The 18156-nt window shown below is 51.3% G+C and overlaps 2 protein-coding genes across 11 annotated transcripts in view; one reads left to right on the top strand and one right to left on the bottom strand.

Moving 5' to 3' along the window:
• The window catches only part of TMEM175 (transmembrane protein 175), a 28358-nt gene extending 24615 nt beyond the window's left edge, over positions 1-3743 (bottom strand). For 2 of the 7 annotated variants that reach the window (XM_032253884.1, XM_032253885.1), the window contains exon 1: positions 3590-3704. The gene's annotated coding sequence lies outside the window, so the exon portion shown is untranslated. Of the gene's footprint in view, positions 1-3561 lie in introns of all 7 variants that reach the window. The other 5 variants (XM_032253883.1, XM_032253880.1, XM_032253888.1 and 2 more) reach the window with 5 other exon arrangements.
• A 2-nt stretch (positions 3744-3745) lies between these two features.
• GAK (cyclin G associated kinase) overlaps positions 3746-18156 on the top strand; it is a 74502-nt gene continuing 60091 nt past the window's right edge. For 2 of the 4 annotated variants that reach the window (XM_032253873.1, XM_032253872.1), the window contains exons 1-4: positions 3746-4087; positions 13737-13798; positions 14616-14675; positions 15623-15737. In XM_032253873.1, coding sequence (XP_032109764.1) covers positions 3943-4087; positions 13737-13798; positions 14616-14675; positions 15623-15737 — 382 coding nt within the window. In that variant the 5' untranslated portion in view covers positions 3746-3942. Of the gene's footprint in view, positions 4088-13736; positions 13874-14615; positions 14676-15622; positions 15738-18156 lie in introns of those variants that run through there. The other 2 variants (XM_032253875.1, XM_032253874.1) reach the window with 2 other exon arrangements.

Raw genomic sequence — 18156 nt, 5'->3', positions numbered from 1 at the left:
GTGACTGCTGAGATCACTGATTCGAGGCCTACCTTTTAATACTGTTTTAGCTGCATCCCACTATTTTTAAATGCTGTATTTTCATTTTCATTCTGTTTAAAATACTTTGTCATTTCCCTTTTCTTTGTTGACCCATGAGTTATTTAAAAGTGAGTTAAAAAAAAAAAGTGAGTTATTCAGTTTCCAAATATTCAAAGGATTTTCCAATCTGTTAATGATTTCTACTTTAATATTAAATATCATTCTGGTCAGATAACATACTGGTTTAGTAGACTGGAATATGATCAGGCTTAGTAAATGTTCTAATGCACTTGAAAAATTGTGTATTCTAGGCTGCTATTGTGAGGAATGTTCCACACATGTTCATTATGTCAAGTCAGTTGACAGTTATGTTCAAGTCTACTATATCCTTAGTGATTTTCTGGTTATTTATCCTATTATTTATTGAGAAATAATATTCTCCAACTACATCAATCTCCGAGTACAATTGTGATTTTTCTCCCTCCTTGCAGCTATTAGTTTATGCTTCATGTATTTTAGAGCTTTGTTGTTAGGTGCATAAATCTTTAGGATTATTATGTCTTTTTGATGAATTCACCCCTTCATCATTATAAAATGATCCTCTTAATTTTTTATAATATTATTTGCAATAAAATTTAGAAGATCAGGTATGGGGATTAAGACTATAAATTCAGTTTTGGATATATACTTGTTTATATATGTGGTGAGACAGATATCTAAGTACAAGCATCTGAGAATTCAGATGAGATATGAAGATAGATACTTGGGTTAAGATAGTATTACTGTAGCATCTACTTCAATGCCACTAAATAAAGGTGCTCCTTGGCCAGGCGCAGTCACTCACGCCTGTAATCCCAGCACTTTAGGAGGCCAAGTGGGCGAATCACGAGGTCAGGAGATCGACACCATCCTGGCTAACACAGTGAAATTCCATCTCTACTAAAAATACAAAAAATTAGCCAGGCGTGATGGCATGTGCCTGTAGTCCTAGCTACTTGGGAGGCTGAGGCAGGAGAATTGCTTGAACCCAGGAGGTGGTGGTTGCACTGAGCCAAGACGACGCCACTGCACTCCAGCCTGGTGACAAAGCGAGACTCAATCTCAAAAAAAAAGAAAGAAAAGAAAAAAGAAGGTGCTCCATACACATTCATAAGTAGTCTGACCCTGGTTTCCAAAGTAATTACACGGTTTAGAAATCATCACTCGATCCTAGGTCATGCCAGTATAAGTTCGTGGCCTCCAAATGAGTGCTTAAACTCTATCATGCTTTCTAGTGAATTATTTACTAGGTTTTCTGTAATAGCTATTTTAGATCTTTTCAACACTTCTTAAATCTTGGGTTTCCTACCTCCCTCTCACTTTCAGTTGATGTTTTTCTTTCCTCATTCACAATGAAAACAGAAGCCATTAGATAATTTCTTCACCTTCATTCCAATAAATACATAAAGTTACCTGCAACTACAACCCACATTTCTTCCTCTCCTGTTTTTCCTGTGTCCAAAGCAAACACCTCTACCTATACTTTGGATGTCATTCCCCACCTATGTTATAAAAGATAGAGGACATCTCATTAAGATAGAATTATCTTATTATTCCTCTTTCTCCTGTACCAGCAAACCTTCTCTCCTTTCCATTAGCTTTAGGCTGCTCAAGAGTCTCTCATCTTAAACCATCTCAACACTACATCATCCTTCTAGCTCCCGTATTCTCTTCTTCACAGCCAAACTTCTTATCTCTACTTGCCATCTCTACCTCATCATCTCTTCATTCCTCCACTGTGGTAATACGTAGCTTCCACCTCATTACTCCAATGAAGCTATTCTTGGTGAAAACACGTATCTTCCACTTCTTTTCCTATTTAACTTTTTAAGTGGCATTCAACACTTTGAACTACATTCTCGGACCCAAACATCCTGATTCCTTGGCTCTTGGTTTCCTTCCTCCTTCACTGGCTGCTCTTTCTCCATATGCTGTCCATTTTCTGAAGATTCTAACCTCTTTATGTATAATATGCCATCTCTGTTGGTCTTCTCTTCAGCTCCTCGAGCCAACTGCCGCCTACATGCTGAAGATGCCCAAGTATCTGTCTCCAGCATGGACTCCTTCCTGAGCTCTTGATCCTTCTATTCCAGTCTAGCAGACAAATGCAGTGGCTGGAAAAGCCATGACTTGTGTTGAATTTTAGCTGTACTGCTTGTTGATCCTGGCCAAATAATGGCATTTTAAGCATATTTTCTCATCCCAAAACAAAGGGGGATAATTACACTGTGCTTTCTTCACAAAGATGTTTTAGGATCATTACAATGAATCATTACAGAAAAGAATGTTGTAAGCAATAAATCACTGTATAAACTAAGCTACTGCTATTGTCATTTTGAAGATCTCATTTGGCTTCATGCAACACTTCATTCCATAAAATAGGTAAGTGTTCCAATGAGCTGAGCCTATTATCTTTCAATGATAAAGATAACAGATGTCAGCTTCTGGGACAGGTAAGATGCTGATTTGAGCTTTAGAATCCACTTTTGAGTTTGAGAACAAATACTCTACGCAAAGGGTTGCAACCTCAAATGACTACAGGGACCAGGCAGGTAACATACATGAGCCAAACCGGCCAGGCAAATGACTGTGTCTTACCTGAAGGGACCGCTCTAGGTAACTGGTAACACGCGTGATTTGGGGTCCAATATTGATAGGTTTGATTTTTCTACAGAAGCTGAAAAACTAGGTTTTAAAGTTTAGGCCTTTTTTTTTTTTTGAGGCGGAGTCTCACTCTGTTGCCCAGGCTGGAGTGCAGTGGTGCGATCCCAATCTTGGCTCAATGACTGCACCCTCCACCTCCCAGGTTCAAGCGATTCTCCTGCCTCAGCCTCCGAGTAGCTGAGATTACAGGCGTGAGCCACCGCGCCCGGTCTTTAAATGACAGCAACTAATTCACGTCCTGCTATCCACCCCCAATCCCCAAATACTGCGTGGGTCAAAAACTAAAAATGCATTTTCCGTGAACCATTCCCTTATTGTCCTGTAAGGAAAGTCACCTTTTCATGTTGGGCACTATGAACCCTTCCAAGTGGCTCAAGAGGACCTGCTTTTTGTCTTGGAAAAGGTGAGGGTGCGAACGAACCTTGAGGGTGACAGGGCAGCCTCTGCAGCGTGCGGTTGCCCAGAACGAAGGTTTTCTGGCCCCCGGCTCCCACGACTGGTCGCTGCCCCAGCCCAGACTCGGGCCCTCTGCTCGGAAGACAGGGGAGTGCAGCAGCCTTTCACCTGCAATCTGCCGCCCGGCTGCCAGGAGGGGGCTGCCAACCTTACTCGCTAAGCGTCACAGGAAACGCCGACCTCAGAAAACAAAGTATTTACTTAAGGCTTAGGACGCTAACTCCGTGCTCCTTAGCCAACTGAGAGGAGAATGCGCGAACCCATTTTTCTCCCATTGCTAACAGCAAGCGGGAAGCGGACTCCACCCAGAGGATGGTGAAGCGCTTAAACCGGAGACAGCTGAGAAGCCTCCCGCAAAACAGACCATGTGGGGAACGGTACCGGGAGCGGGGATGCGGCGCCGAACTACCTGGGCGGGAATCGCCACGGCGACTGCTCCGCGCGCCTCCGCTTGAGTCAGGCCAGCCGGGCGCTTGACGGCAGGAAGTCCGTCACGAGTCCCGCGACGCCGCGCACGCGCTGTCTGCATCAGACCTCTGCGTCTGCGCGCGCAGTCAGGAAGTGAGGCCGCAGCGGAGGGGATGGGGCTGGGCCGCGACGCCTCCTGTCGCGACGCGCCCTCACGCGCGCCTACGTCACGGCGTCGGGGCGGAAGATGGTGCCGCTCGGGGCTGGCGGTTGCTGAGCGGACCCGGAGAGCGAGGCAGCAGGAGCCCGAGCCCGACCACTCCGGCTGCCGCGGGGTGCGGCGCTGCCACCGCCATGTCGCTGCTGCAGTCGGCGCTCGACTTCTTGGCGGGCCCAGGCTCCCTGGGCGGCGCTTCCGGCCGCGACCACAGTGACTTCGTGGGGCAGACGGTGGAACTGGGCGAGCTGCGGCTGCGGGTGCGGCGGGTTCTGGCGGAAGGTGAGGCCCCGGGTCGGCAGCGCGGGTGCGGCCGTGGAGTGTCGTCTCCCGAACGCGGCGGGCAGCGTCAGCTCGGAGTGGAAGGGCGTGGGTCGGGGCTGGGGAGGGTCCCGGCGGGGGTCGTGGGTCACAGTCGGCCAGGGGAGGGTCTCTGCCGGGGGCGCGGGTCAGGTCCAGGCGAGGGTCACAGTGGGGCGTGGGTCAGTGCCTGCTGGCGGTGATTGCGAAGGGCGAGGCTGGGTTCGGGTCGGGTACTTCTTGTCTTAGGAGTAGGGTCAAGTTGCAGCAAGGCCTGGGGCCTGGGGACCCCCTCAGGGTGGGTGGGGGAAGATGTTACAGTGAGGATGGTGGCAGGCAGGGAGCTTGGGTGGGGGCCATAGCGGAGGCTGAGGGAGGGTGCCGAGAAGGCCGGCAGCTGGAGTCAGGAGGTGAGCGGTGCAGGAGGTGGGCCTTGGCCTTTTTTCCCCTGACATCTAGGGTTATCGGGCAGGCAGGGCCAGGGCTGGACTTTGGAGGTCAGGGCTGGTTCTTCTGGAGTCCAGGGAACTTCAGAGTTGGTGGTTACGCACGCGTGGCAGGTAGTTGGGGTTGTAGCCTGGGGTTGGGTTGCTGAGGGTAGACAGGGCTGTGTCTCTTGATCTCGTGACCCCTTCTTAGCACCTCAGTGTTTCTCTTCCCAGTGAACATCTACTTGTGTGATTGCATGTGTAGTTCAGGAAGCAGAGCTAGTAGTTGTGACCTACTTTGAACTTGCACAGTGAACAGGTCGCTCAGCTTAAGTACTCTTGAGCTAGTCTCTAGTCAGTTTCGTTTCTGCATGCCATTTCTAGCTTCCTGAATGTCCTCTCCTTCCGTCACACGGAATCGATCCCCAGTGTCAGTGGGTCCCATTCTCTCTTGTGGATCTTCCTTACTTTTTTGTCCAGTGGTGCCTGGGGGTGTGTCACGTTTCACTGGCTGTGAAGTTTATTGGCTAAACACAGTTGACTCCGGTGCTGAAACATAAGTCTATTCTGCTGTGTTGGCACAGGGAGAGGGAGTGAAGGTACACAGAAGCCCTCACCCGCTCCGTGGTACCTCTCAGGGCTGGAGGGTTAGCCTGTCCAGGTGGCCGGCCTGTGACCAGAGAGGAAGCTATCCCAAAATTCTGATTATCACAGAAGGCTTGTAGAGACATTTTGACTGTAGCGTTATCACACACTTTGTCTCCATTGTGGTCAAGACCAAACAGATTTTGGGTATGATTTGGTAAGAAAGCTCTCAGCTCTTCTTTCAGAGGTGGTGGCTGAAGTGTGACATTCTTTCACAACTGTTAGATGACAGATTTCCCCCCGATCAACTCATTTATTATGGAAATAACTAGGTGGTAATCTTCGTTCTTTAAGAAATCTGTCGTGGACAGGACTTGGTTTCTGGAACTTCAGACTTGTGCTCTGGGATGGAGAGACGAGGCAGCATGGGGACAGATCCTTGGGGGTGGTCCAGACAGGGTGACCTCTGGGAAGGGGCCAAGCAGGCGATGGCATGGATGGGATGGGAGGGATGGAGAATGCACCCTCACTGGGGCCTGGATAAGATTCTCGTAAAGAAAGAAGATTGTGGGTCACTCAGCACCCAGGAAGAAGAACAAGGAAATGTGGGTGGCCGCTGAGGTTGTGCAAAAGAACTTGTTTCCCTTTGCTATCTGGGCGAGTCAGGAGATAAGAATAACCAATGCAATTAGGAGCTGTAGATTTCCTCCTTGTAAACTTAACAGGTGGCCTGCAGCCTCCTGAGTACTTTGAAGTCTACTGAAACAGGGTATGAAAACTGAATGATTTTAATTTATATAAACATATTTAAATAAGTTTTGTCCGGACAGCAACCTCAGAACATAGGCTGTCTCACGTAAACATGGCGATGGCCCGTAATTGAGCGCTTTAGTACAGATATTTGCAGTGTCAGAATTTTTCAGGTTTCAGAATGATCGTTGCAGCATGTAACCCTGTATATCATGGGATAATCCCAGAGGAGTTGGGAAAGTATTCTGTAATTGAAGACATTAGTATTTCTGTAATTAAATGAATAAATATTCTCACTGTGGGATAATTAAAGTCTGTAATTAGCCCCGTATCAGTTCATGTCAGGTTTTATCCCAAATGAGGTTATGATAGATTTGCTGTCAAATGAGTTAAGAAAAAATGGTTTTTATAGCTTTTAGGAATTTGGACTTGTGGTTGAAAGGGTTTTTAGGCAGAGCTGTGAAGCCAGATATCTTTCTAATTTCTTCAGATTTGTTCTGTTATCCTTTTTTTTTTTTAAGAGATGAGGTCTTACTCAGGATGTATTTGAACTGTGTTCTAGATCTTCCTACCTCAGCCTCCTGAGTAGCGGGGGTTACAGGCATGTGCCACTGCACCTGACTAGTTGTCTTTTTTTTTTGAGATGGAGTTTCATTCTTGTTGCCCAGGCTGGAGTGCAATGGCGAGATCGTGGCTCACTGCGACCTCCGCCTCCCGGGTTCAAGCGATTCTCCTGCCTCAGCCTCCTGAGTAGCTGGGATTATAGGCACGTGCCACCACCACTGGGCTAGGGTTTTGTATTTTTAGTAGAGACGAGGTTTCACCATGTTGGCCAGGCTGGTGTTGAACTCCTGACCTCAGGTGATCCGCCTCCCTCGGCCTCCCAAAGTAGTGTGAGCCACCGCGCCCAGCCTAGTCTTCCTTGTTTTAAAAGGCAGATTATCAGAAGCACCAACAGTGTCAGAGATGCCTAGGGTGAGTGTATTCTGTGTGTTCTTTGTTTTGGGGTCTGTGTGCCGTGGCTTCTGAAACGGAACCTGCTGCGCACTGACTGCAGGAGATCCACCTTTCCTGTGTGGATGACGTGAACTCTGGGTTAATGCTAGTGAGGTAAATTGAGGTAGAAAATGAAAACAAGGCACACAACCGCCGTGTAGTTGAGGTATAACTTGCCTTGTGCATTTGGTTAGGTGTTGCATGTAATTTCAGCCTGCCAGCAGTCCTTGTGTGCCATGCGCAGTATCAGCTGTGTGGCAGGGCCCGCTCAGGAGCCTTGGGGGTCAAGCTCTGGCCTAGGAAATGGTGAGGGCACAGCCTTCCCCACCTTCTTGGGCCTCCTCCACCGCCTCGGCCTTCTCACGCTCCCAGGTCCACTCGTTTGTGTGCTGGCTCTCCACGTCTTCCTCCTAGAACTGGCTTTTGGAGGCTTCCTCCTTTCACTTAGGTAGATTGTTCTGGACTGGGTAAGGGCACGGGGAGTGTTTGGTACTGACAGACAGTTGCAGAATTGTGTGGTATAGGCAAGCCTCTTGGCTGCAAGTTTCAGAAGCCCTCCCAGGTGGGCTCAGTGTCTGGGGAGGCCCCATGTTGGCCCTGCATGTCCTCTGCAGGGTGTACTGTAGATCTTTTTCTTTTATTGGAAACAATCTGGCTCTGTCGCCCAGGCTGAGTGCAGTGGAGCGATCACGACTCACTGCAGCCTTGAACTCCTGGGTCCACGTGATCCCCCTGCCTTGGCTTCCTATAGTGCTGGGACCACAGGTGTGAGCTAATGTGCCCGCCTTAGACTGACCTTAAAAGTAGACCCAGCTGGGCGTGGTGGCTCATGCCTGTAATCCCAGCACTTTGGGAGGCCGAGGCGGGCAGATAGCCTGAGGTCAGGAGTTTGAAACCAGCCTGGCCAACATGGCAAAACCCCGATTCTGCTAAAAATACAAAAATTAGCTGGGCATGATGCCAGGTGCCTGTAATCCCAGCTACTTGGGAGGCTGAGGCTGGAGAATCGCTTGAACCTGGGAGGTGGAGGCTACAGTGCGCTGAGATCACACCGTTGCACTCCAGCCTGGGTGACAGAGTGAAACTCCGTCTGCAAAAAAAAAAAAAAAAAAGTAGACCCTTAGGTGGCTGTGTCGAGCCAGCCTTGTAGCGCCCTCCTCCCACGTAGGACACGTGACCAAGGGCACCCACCCCTGAGGCTCCCTGCTGTTCTCTTGACCACCAGGGTTCTGCCATCCTTGCTTCTTTGTACCTCTCCCTGGACCCAGAGCCTCAAGTGCATGGGCTGCGCTCACTCCGGGAGAGATGCAGGCAGGGCAGAGCAGAGCACAGGTGACCAGGGTCTCTGGGGCTTAGGGAGGGGTTCAGGCAGAGCAGAGCACAGGTGACCAGGATCTCTGGGGCTTAGGGAGAGATGTGGGCAGAGCAGAGCACTGGTGACCAGGGTCTCTGGGGCTTGGGCAGTTGCTTCTGGGTCATCAGGCCTGTGAGGCCCAGCTGCCCTCTCTCAGCTCTCCTTAGGTGAACCCCCTTCACTTCCAAGTTGGCAGCTTGACCTTCAACCTTTGTCCACTTTGACTAGCTCTCAGTGTGGAACAATGATCAGAACCACCACAGCAACACTTGGGGGCTCTTAGTATTTGCTGAGCACAACCTTCACAGCAGCCCTAGAAAGTGGATACTGTAATTATTCCCATGTTACAGAAGAGAAAAATGAGGTTTGCGGAGGTTAGTTGCTTGCCAAAGGCTGTGTGGTGGTGTGGGGCTGGGAGCCTAGGGGGAGCCCCACGAGGCTCCTCAGTGTCCTTAGGGTGCATGTTCTGGCCCCCCGCTGGTCTGCACATTGTGCCCTGGAGGAGGCGTCTCTCTGAGTGTATAAAGGTAGCAGAGGCTGTCAGAGTGAGTGGGGGGTGGGGGTTGCAGGGGGCTCTGCTCCTGACCTCATGATCTGCCCACCTCAGCCTCCCAAAGTGCTAGGATTATAGGTGTGAGGGCCCGTGCCTGGCAAATGGCTTTTTCTTCTTCTTCTTTTTTTTTTTTTTTGAATTGGAGTTTCGCTCTTGTCGCCCAGGCTGGAGTGCGATGGCTTGATCTTGGCTCACGGCAACCTCCGCCTCCTGAGTTCAAGCAATTCTCCCGCCTCAGCCTCCCAAGTAGCTGGGATTACAGGCGCCCACCACCACGCCCAGCTGATTTTTGTATTTTTAGTGGTGGGTTTTCACTATGTTGACCAGGCTGGTCTGGAACTTGTGACCGCAGGTGATCCGCCGACCTTGGTCTCCCAAGGTGGGTGGATTACAGGCGTGAGCCGTCGTGCTCAGCCTGTTGTTGGTTTGGCTTTTGTTTTTTAAGACAAGATCTTGCTCTGTCATCTAGGTTGGAGTGCGGTGGCGTGATCACAGCTCACTGCAGCCTCAGACTCCTGGGCCCAAGCGATCCTCCCATCTCCACCTCCCAAGTAGCTAGGACTCCAGGCAGGCATCACTGCACCCAGCTAATTTTTTCATTGTTTTTGCAAGACAGGTTCTTGCTACATTGCCCAGGCTGGTCACAAACTCCTGGGCTCAAGTGATCCTCCTGCCTCAGCGTCCCTAAGCATTGGGATTACAGGCATGAGCCATCGTGCCCAGCCCTTAGTAGACACCTTTGGTCAGGCACCACTTAGGTGTTGGATGTGTGTGTGAACAATGTGGAGGAAATTTCTGCCTCGTGGTGTTTACAGTCTGGCTGAGACACACGGTCAGCAGGTATCCGAGGACGTGTGTGATGTAATGTAAGGTATCAGAAAGTGTTAGGAGGGAGGAGTGAGTTGTAAAGAGTGGCTGGGATGGGCAGGTGCATTAAGGGAGGGAGGTGTCTCAGAAGTGATGAGCAGCTCCTGGGGGATGCAAGGGAGCAAGCTGGGTGGTGCGCAGTGTCAGGGTGCCCCTTCCAGGCCTGGGGGGAAGGCCCTGGGCAGTAAGGGGTGTGCTGTGTTCGAGGAAGCGCAGTTGTGTCAATGTGGTGGAGTGGAACCAAGCACAGGGTGCTGCTGGAGAGGAGGAGGTCGGGGAGAGACCCAGAAGACCTGTGGCCCTGCCAAGGTTGTGCGGCGGTGTGGCCTTTAGAGCCTTCTGCCTTTACAGGATGGCGTCGGAGAGCAGGAGGTTTGGTTCTTCCTGTTTTTCATGTTTAGTATTTTAAGTTGACAGACAAAACTGTTTGTCGTGTACAGCATGATGGTTTGAAGTGCGCGTGCGCCATGGAATGACCACATCTCGCTAATTAACACGTGTACTGCATCACAGTTTTTTGGTGAAAACCCTTAACATCCACTGCATTTTTCAAGAACGTAGTAATTGTTAACTGTGTAGTCATCATGTTGTACAGTAGATCTCTTGAGCTTATTTTTCCTGGCTAACTGAAGTTTTGTATCTTTTGTTAGTTTCTCCTTTTTGATCTTTATGCCTTTTATTATTTTTTCTTGCTTCCTTTCATTAACTAGGATCTCCGGTAAAATGCTGTAAAACCGTGCAGAGAGCACACCTGGCACCTCATTCCTGATCTTAGCAAGAAAACAGTCAAGTCTCATGTTAGATGCAGGTGTTTTGTAGTTGTCATTTCTATGATTTTGTTGGTGGTCCAGTGTTCCCTATTCTGCTAATGTGGTTTACAGTGATTGATTTTTTAATGTTACACCAACCTTGCATTCCTGGGATGAATCCCACCTGGTTATGATGTATTATTATCTTTATGATGTTTTGCCAGAATGGATTTGCTAGTATTTTCTTGAGGATTTTTTGTGTCTATGCTAATGAGTGATCTCTTTCTTTGATTTGGTCTTTATACCCTTCTTTGGTTAGTGTTATGCTAACCTTGAGAATTGGGCTGGGAACTCTTCTCCTCTATCTAATGAAAGACTTTTTATAAGCTTGTTGTGATTTTGTCTTTAGGTGTTTGATGTGGTTTAGCAGTGGAGCCATCTGTTTTCTATTTCATGGATTTCTATTTACTTCCTTTCATCTGTGTTTTTCCTCACAGGTTTGTTTATTATTTAAATTTTTTAACAGTTCTGTTGAGGTAAAGATGAGATATACAGGCTGCATGTTTTAAATGTTTCGGCATGTGTCATGTATGTGTGTGTGTACGGCACACGGCGTGTCTACCTCACCAATCAAGGCAGTCAGCATGCGCATCGGTGCCACGGTCCCCTCCTCCCCCCAATGACCCTTCACCCTGCTTCCCTGTTCCCATCCCAGGAAACTGCTGATTGGTGTTCTGTTGCTATGGATTCGTTTGCATTTTCTAACGTTTTCTGTACACAAAACTGTACGTATGTAGTCTTTTTTTGTCCTGGCTTTTTTTTACTCACCATGATGCTTTTTAGTGTGTCATTCACGTTGTTGGGTGTAACACTAGTCTCATCCTTCTTACTGCTGCGTAGTGTTACAGGTGTGGATAATTTGTTCATTCACTCACCCGTTGATGGGCATTGGGGTTGTTCCCGTTTTTAGGCTATTGCACACAGAGCCGCTGTGAACATTTGTGTACGGTGTTCGAGTCTTTGTACACATGTGTGCCTTGATTTTTCTTGGGTAAATACAAAGCAGCGTAATGTCCGGGCTCTATTGTTGATGTATGTTGAACTTTCTAAGAAATTGCTGAAATGTTTTCCAGAGTGGGTGTACCATTCTGCATTTCCAAAAGCTGTGCCTGAGCTTTCCAGTTGCTCCACATCTTCACCAACACTTGGTCTGGGCAGCTTTTCGATGTTAGATACTCTGTTAGGCGTGGAGTCGTATCTTAGCAGTTTAAGCTTGCATTTGGCTAATGGGCGATGGTGGAACACGTTGCGTACTTGTCACAAGCATATCTTTGGTGATATGTCTGTTCATACCTTTTGCACGTTAAAAATGTTCTCTGGGTGCGGTGGCTCACACCTGTAGTCCCAGTACTTTCAGAGGCTTCACTCCTGGAGTTCAAGACCAGCCTGGGCAACTTGGCGAAATCTTGTCTCTACAAAAAATGAAAGCAAGTAGCCGGGTGTGGTCGTGCATGCCTGTAGTCCCAGCTACTTGGGAGGCTGAGGTGGGAGGATTGCTGGAGCCCAGCTGTCAAGGTGGTGGGTTGTGATGGTGCCACTGCGCTCCATCCTGGGTGACACACAAGTAAGATCCTGCCTCAGAAGAAAAAAAAATTGTTCTTGGATTTTTAAAATATTTTCTCAGTAGAAGTGCTTTGTTAGGTATATGATTTGCAATACCTAGTGGTGATTTATCTTTTCATCCTCTGGCCAGTGTATTTCCAAAAGCAGAAATTCTTGAAGTCTGTTTGTCATTACTTTTCTTTTATGGGTCATGCTTTTGTGCTTCTATCTAAAACATCTCTGCCTAACCGAGGTCATGTAGAAACACAGTTGGTTTTTGTACGTTGGCCTTACATCCGGTGACCGTCCTGAATGCGTTTATTAGTTATGGTAGCTTTTCTTTTGTAGGTTTCACCGGACTTTCCACATAGATAATCATGTCACCTGCAAATAAAAATATTTTTACTTCCCTTTTCATCTGGATGTGTTTTCTTTCTTTTTCTTGACTGGTTGCACTGGCTGGAACTTCCTTTCAGTATTCACCATCAGTGGTGACAACAAGGATCCCCGACTGCTTCCTGCTGTCAGATGGGAGGATTGAACTTAGCACCATTCACGGCAGTCTTCCCGTTGCTGTCTCACAGATGTCTGCTATCAGGCTGAGGAGGTTTCTTTCTATTCCTAGTTTACCGAGAGTTTTAAATTTCACGATTTACTGTTTCCACTGCAGAAAGCTAAAAGAAAGCTAAGCAAATTAGACCCCAAAACAATAGAGTTAAATTGATTTTCAAATGTTAAACCAACTCTACTCTTTAAGTCTTGTTGGGCTTGGTTTGCTATTGTATTAAGAATTCTTTGGTCCACATTCATGAGTGATGTCGGTGTGTACTTTTGCGTCTTTTTCTCTTCTGGGCGTCAGGGAAGTGAGGTCCCCTCTCTTGTTCTGGGTATTGGAGATCTGTCCTTGCTCTCTCTCTCTTCGGATCCGTCTGTCTAGAATTTGTCAGTTTCATTTGTCTTGGGAAAACTGCTTTTGGTTTTTTCTCCTCTGTTGATCTGTGTTTTTAAGTTACTCCTTCTTGTCTCTGGAGTAGAGCAAGTGAAAGGCAGTGGTGTGTGCGCTGGGGCCGTGTGTCTGGGGCTGTATATGCTGGGGCTGTGTGTCTGAGGCTGCGGGTGTGTGAGCACTGGGGCTGTGTGTCTGGGGCAGGTTGCGGGGGGTGTGTGCTGGGGCTGTGTGTGTGGGGTCGTGTACTCTGGGACTGTATGGGGGGGCTGTGTGCACTGGGAGGGGCAGTGTGTCAGGGGCTGTGTGTGCTGGAGCCATGTGTGTTGGGGGGCTGTGTGCGCTGGGGCTGTGTGTGGAGGTGCTGTATACTCTGGGGCCGTGTGTGTGTGGGGGGGGGGTGGGCTGTGTACTCGGGCCATGTGGGGGATGGGCATGTGTTCTGGAGCTGTGGTGGTGGGGAGCCATGTATTCTGGGGCCGTGGCGGGGGCATGGAGGGGGCGTGTGCTCTGGGGCTGTGTGTGTGGGAGGCTGTGTGTGTGTGGGGCTATGTGTGAGGGGGTGCCATGTACTCTGGGGCCGTGTGTTGGGTCCGTGTGTGTTGGGTCCGTGTGTGTTGGGGGAGCGTATGCACTGGGGCTGTGTGTCTGGCGCTGTGTATGCTGGGGCCATTATGTTTTGTAGAAAACTGCCGGCCATAGCCACAAGTCAATTTGTATTTTACTTAGTGAAGGTGTTTTTAAGCCCAATGTGTTAAATAAAATCATAGCATTGAACTGATAAGTATTTTTAATTTTCAGGAGGGTTTGCATTTGTATATGAAGCTCAAGATGTGGGAAGTGGCAGAGAATATGCACTAAAGGTAATGAACGGTCTAACATTTCCTCTGGATTTCTGATACGTTTGAAGGGACCCTCTGGGTGACAGTGTTTTCAGGGTGCGTCCCTGTTGTTTACTTTGTTTCTTTTTGCCACCTGCGAATTCTGGTCCCTTCTCTCCCGCTGAAGCTCAGCAGCCTTGGGCGCACTGGAGCCTTGGTCTCCGGCTTCGGGCTTCGCACGTCTGTGGCCCTGCCCCGCCCGCGGTGGGGACTATGCTGCCTTGGAGAGAGGGCGAGGGTGACCTCATGGTGGGGCCATGCCCTCTTGGCCTTCACATGCCAAAATAAGGGCTCTATAAATACGCGGAGTTTAAAAGCTGCTTGGAAAAAATGTGTGTTGATGGCCTGTCTGTAAACGGGGGTCACTGTGGGAGGGTCTGCACCGCGTGGCTTTGTCCTGAGACCTAAGAAGACCCCATTGCTGTCACCACACTGGGCCCCAGGGCGGCCCACCTTCGAGAGTGGCCACGAGCGGCCTGTGCTGGTGGTCTGCATGCACGCCGCCCCGTCTCCGCAGAGCATCTCCGCTCGTCCTTTTTGTCTGTCTCATTTTACTCTGGCCTGTTTGGAGGGCAGGCTCCTGTTTTTGCCTTATCTTGTGTCCTTGGACCACAAAGATCTTTCGAGGGTCTTGAACCCCCAGCACATTTTTACACGGGTCAAAGGTGAGAACCACGGGATGGGGGCTGTGTCAGACACATTGCATCGTTGCCTTGCGTGTTTACATCTCAGATGACGCATCAGGTAAAGTGGGAAGGAAAAATTATTTAATTTTTGTGTGTGCTATTTCCTGATACAGAGGTTGTTATCCAACGAAGAGGAAAAGAACAGAGCCATCATTCAAGAAGTGTGTTTCATGGTATCCTTTTCCCAGAGCCAGGGGCCAGCACGGCGGCTTCGGCTGGCATGGACATGCATCAAATCGTGGCCGCCAGCCGCCAGGACGCTACTCTGTGATGTTGCCTTTCATGTGTTAAAACTGGCCTTTTGCTTTTACTAAACTAACCTGTAGGCGACTTGTAGTAAGAAGCAGTTTTTTCCCTGTTTTTTACTCTCAGGGTCGTAGTAAAAGGATCAGAGGTGTTGGGGATGGAGTTGTTCGTACCCAAGAGATCTCCCTGCCCATTGGACAGGCTGGTTACTGCAGGGGCCCTGGCCTGGCTCCCTCAGCTCCTCCCCCTTGGCTTCTCCAGAGACCGGGCCGGAAGCTGTGCAGCTGGCCTGGCTCCCGTAGGCTTCCGTGTGGCTTCTCAGCAGCCCCTTTCGTCCTTTCTCAGGCTGTCCAAGCATGATTGGGTGGAGTGTCTCCTGGCGCTGATGGGGAATATGTCCCTGCCACACACCCCTCCTGAGCCAGGGGTCTTCGGTCCTTTCCACCCTCAGACTCTGCTTCTCTTTCCGCTCCTAGCTCTGTCCACTTGGCGAGTCCGCCGGCTGCCTGAGCGTGGGTTCAGGTGGACACAGCCACCCCGCAGCCTCCCTGTGCACAGCCCCCGAGGGCCCTGCCGCGGGCCCTGTGTCCCCCCACCTGGCGCGGGACAGACTCCAGTGTGGCTGTGGTCAGGTGTGTGTGGCCTGCCTGCCTGCCCTCATCCCCGCCTTCTCCTGCGGCTCCTCCCGCGTCCATCCGCCTCCCTCTTGGTCGCTCCCGCTCTGTCCTCATCATCCACTCTGATGTCTCAAATCGCAAGGGGAGTCGATTCAAGTATTAGGACTTCAGCGTTTTCATGTTGGTTACATTTGTTTTTAAGTGCACAGAACGGTGGACATGGTTATGCACGTTCTCCTTTAACAACACAACTGCAGAAAAGGCTTTCCGGGCACCCGAATATCGTCCAGTTCTGTTCCGCAGCGTCCATAGGCAAAGAGGAGTCGGACACGGGGCAGGCTGAGTTCCTGCTGCTCACGGAGCTCTGTAAAGGTAACGTCCTGTGGGGCCGGCTTGGTGCTTCTAACGTGGCTACATCGCTGGGAAGCGTTCTTAGCATCTTCTCTCAGGCCATGCTGGTCTTAGTGGGAAGTGCAGGCAGCTGCCTGTCAGGAGCTGCGAGAGGCCCACGCCGACGCCCCGTGAGCTGCCACTGCCTGGTGGGTCTCCTGTGTTGTTTCCTCACAGAGCTGTGGGCAGCCAGAGAGCGGGGTTCCCATCCTCCTGTCCCCAGTGGCCGCATGGGGCTGAGCGCAGGGGCCTTCTGTGAGCAGGTGTTGAGCAGGGGTGGAGGGTGCCGCTGTCTGTCCTCGGGGCTCTGGGGTCCTGACAGGGTGGAATGTGGTGGTCTTCTGTGAGCGGGTGTTGAGCAGGGGTGGAGGGTACTGCTGTCTATCCTTCTCGGGGCTCTGGGGTCCCAGTGAGGAAAGGAGGGGAGAGGCCGCAGAGGTGGACAACTCCAGGCCCTCTGCAGGTACCCAACCTCATCAGCATTGAGCCCAAGAAGACGGCAGGACAGGAAGAGAGGCCAGCAGATCAGAGGGTGCCTTTTGGAGAGTTGTGGGAGCAGTGGTCTGTGTGAGTGACTTCAGGGGAGGTTGCCTTGGTGTCACTGGAGCCCACACTGACTGGCCTGAGGCTGGGCTGGCCCTGCTGAGCCTCAGGCTGTGTCTGCAAGGGGGAAACGGCTCTACCCGTGACCCCTGCCTTGTGTGGTGCCCTCCAGAGCTCCTGTGCTCCCGTGAGGGGAAGTTGGGCACTCGGGGAGGCCTCAGAGCTGCAGCCTGGCCGGCGAGGGGGCAGTGACACAGTGGTTCCCCTGCGTCTGTCACCTAGGCAGAGAGAGTCGGGAGACGAGAGCCCGGGAGGCAGGAGCAGCAGGGGAGACTGAGGCAGGGAGCCCGCAGAAGGAAGCCTGTGGGGAGGGCACCAGAGCTGCATGAGAGCAGCAAGCCAGCTCCGTTCCCGCAGGCCTGAGGGGACAGGTAGTGGTGGGGCAGCAGGTGGGGCGTGTGTTCAGAAGTGGAACAGCTGAGGGTAGACACCCGCTCTGAGGGGGGCCCTGAGCTTCGAGGGGGCCCTGTGCTTTGTTGTGGGGTCCTGCATTTAGTTGGAGGGGCCCTGAGCTTAGTGGAGGAGGGGACTGCACTTAGCGGGGGGCCTGCGCTGCTGAGTGGAGGTGTCCCTGTGCTGAGCTGGGGGATCCTGCGCTGAGTGAGGGAGGGTGGATTGTGCTGTGTAAGCCGCTTCCATGCAGTGGCTGCACCTGTCACTGCCCTCTCAGGCAGGGTGTCCTCTCTGCAGCTGTGCCCTGGGCTGAGCCGGGTGAGACCTGACCGCCTGCAGGCCCCTGGCTCTGACCACGCTCCTCCACCTGGGGCCCTACCTAGCCGTTCCTTGGCACCACGCCTGACAGCTGGCTCAGGCCCCTCTGTGGTCCTTCAGCTCCTGTTGCCAGGGTTGTCCTGGCATGGGTGGTGGATGCATGCCTGATGGGGCCGAGACGTCTCCTGGGGGTCAGAGCCACCGGAGGCTGAGGAGATGCTGCCAGGTGACCCCAGTTCCTCAGACTGACACTGGGGATGTGCCGCCTGAGTTCTCAGCACCATGTTCTAAGACGCCAAACCTGCGGAAGACTTGAAGTCAGCATGAGGGGCGGCCACTTCCTGCCCATGGGGCTCCCCAGACTCCAGCAGGTCCCACAGCAGCTTCCTCTCTGTCCATTCTAACCATTTAAAAATAAGGTGCAAACATCAAGACCAGAAAGCTGCATAATCCTATACAGCCTGAGAGAAATTTCACGAAGGTCATCAGCGTTTGTACCCCTAGGAAATCCTTGCGATTTGGTGAGGCCGTGCCGTGCAGTCTGTGCTGGGCTGTCTCCCCGTCCCAGACTTGTCACTTCCAGCCCTTCATGCTCACACACCAGGCCTTGCCAAGGCTCCCCGCCCTTCCCCTTCCCACACACACACCAGGCCTCACCAAAGCTCAGAGCCCTCCCCCTTCCTACACAGACACCAGGGCCTCACCGAGGCTCCCGGCCCTTCCCCCTCCTACACAGACACCAGGGCCTCACCAAGGCTCCCAGCCCTTCCCCTTCCTACACAGACACCAGGGCCTCACCGAGGCTCCCAGCCCTTCCCCTTCCTGCACAGACACCAGGGCCTCACTGAGGCTCCCAGCCCTTCCCCTTCCTGTGCACACACCAGGGCTCCCAGCCCTTCCCCTTCCTGCACAGACACCAGGGCCTCACCAAGGCTCCCAGCCCTTCCCCTTCCTGCACAGACACCAGGGCCTCACCAAGGCTCCCAGCCCTTCCCCTTCCTACACAGACACCAGGGCCTCACCAAGGCTCCCAGCCCTTCCCCCTCCTACACAGACACCAGGGCCTCACCAAGGCTCCCAGCCCTTC

This window comes from Sapajus apella, unplaced genomic scaffold (assembly GCF_009761245.1).
Source record: "Sapajus apella isolate SASKATOON/1434 unplaced genomic scaffold, GSC_monkey_1.0 scaffold85, whole genome shotgun sequence".
Taxonomy (NCBI): domain Eukaryota; kingdom Metazoa; phylum Chordata; class Mammalia; order Primates; family Cebidae; genus Sapajus; species Sapajus apella.
Note: the sequence above shows the minus strand (reverse complement) of the source record. Positions and strands in the feature narration are given on the sequence as shown.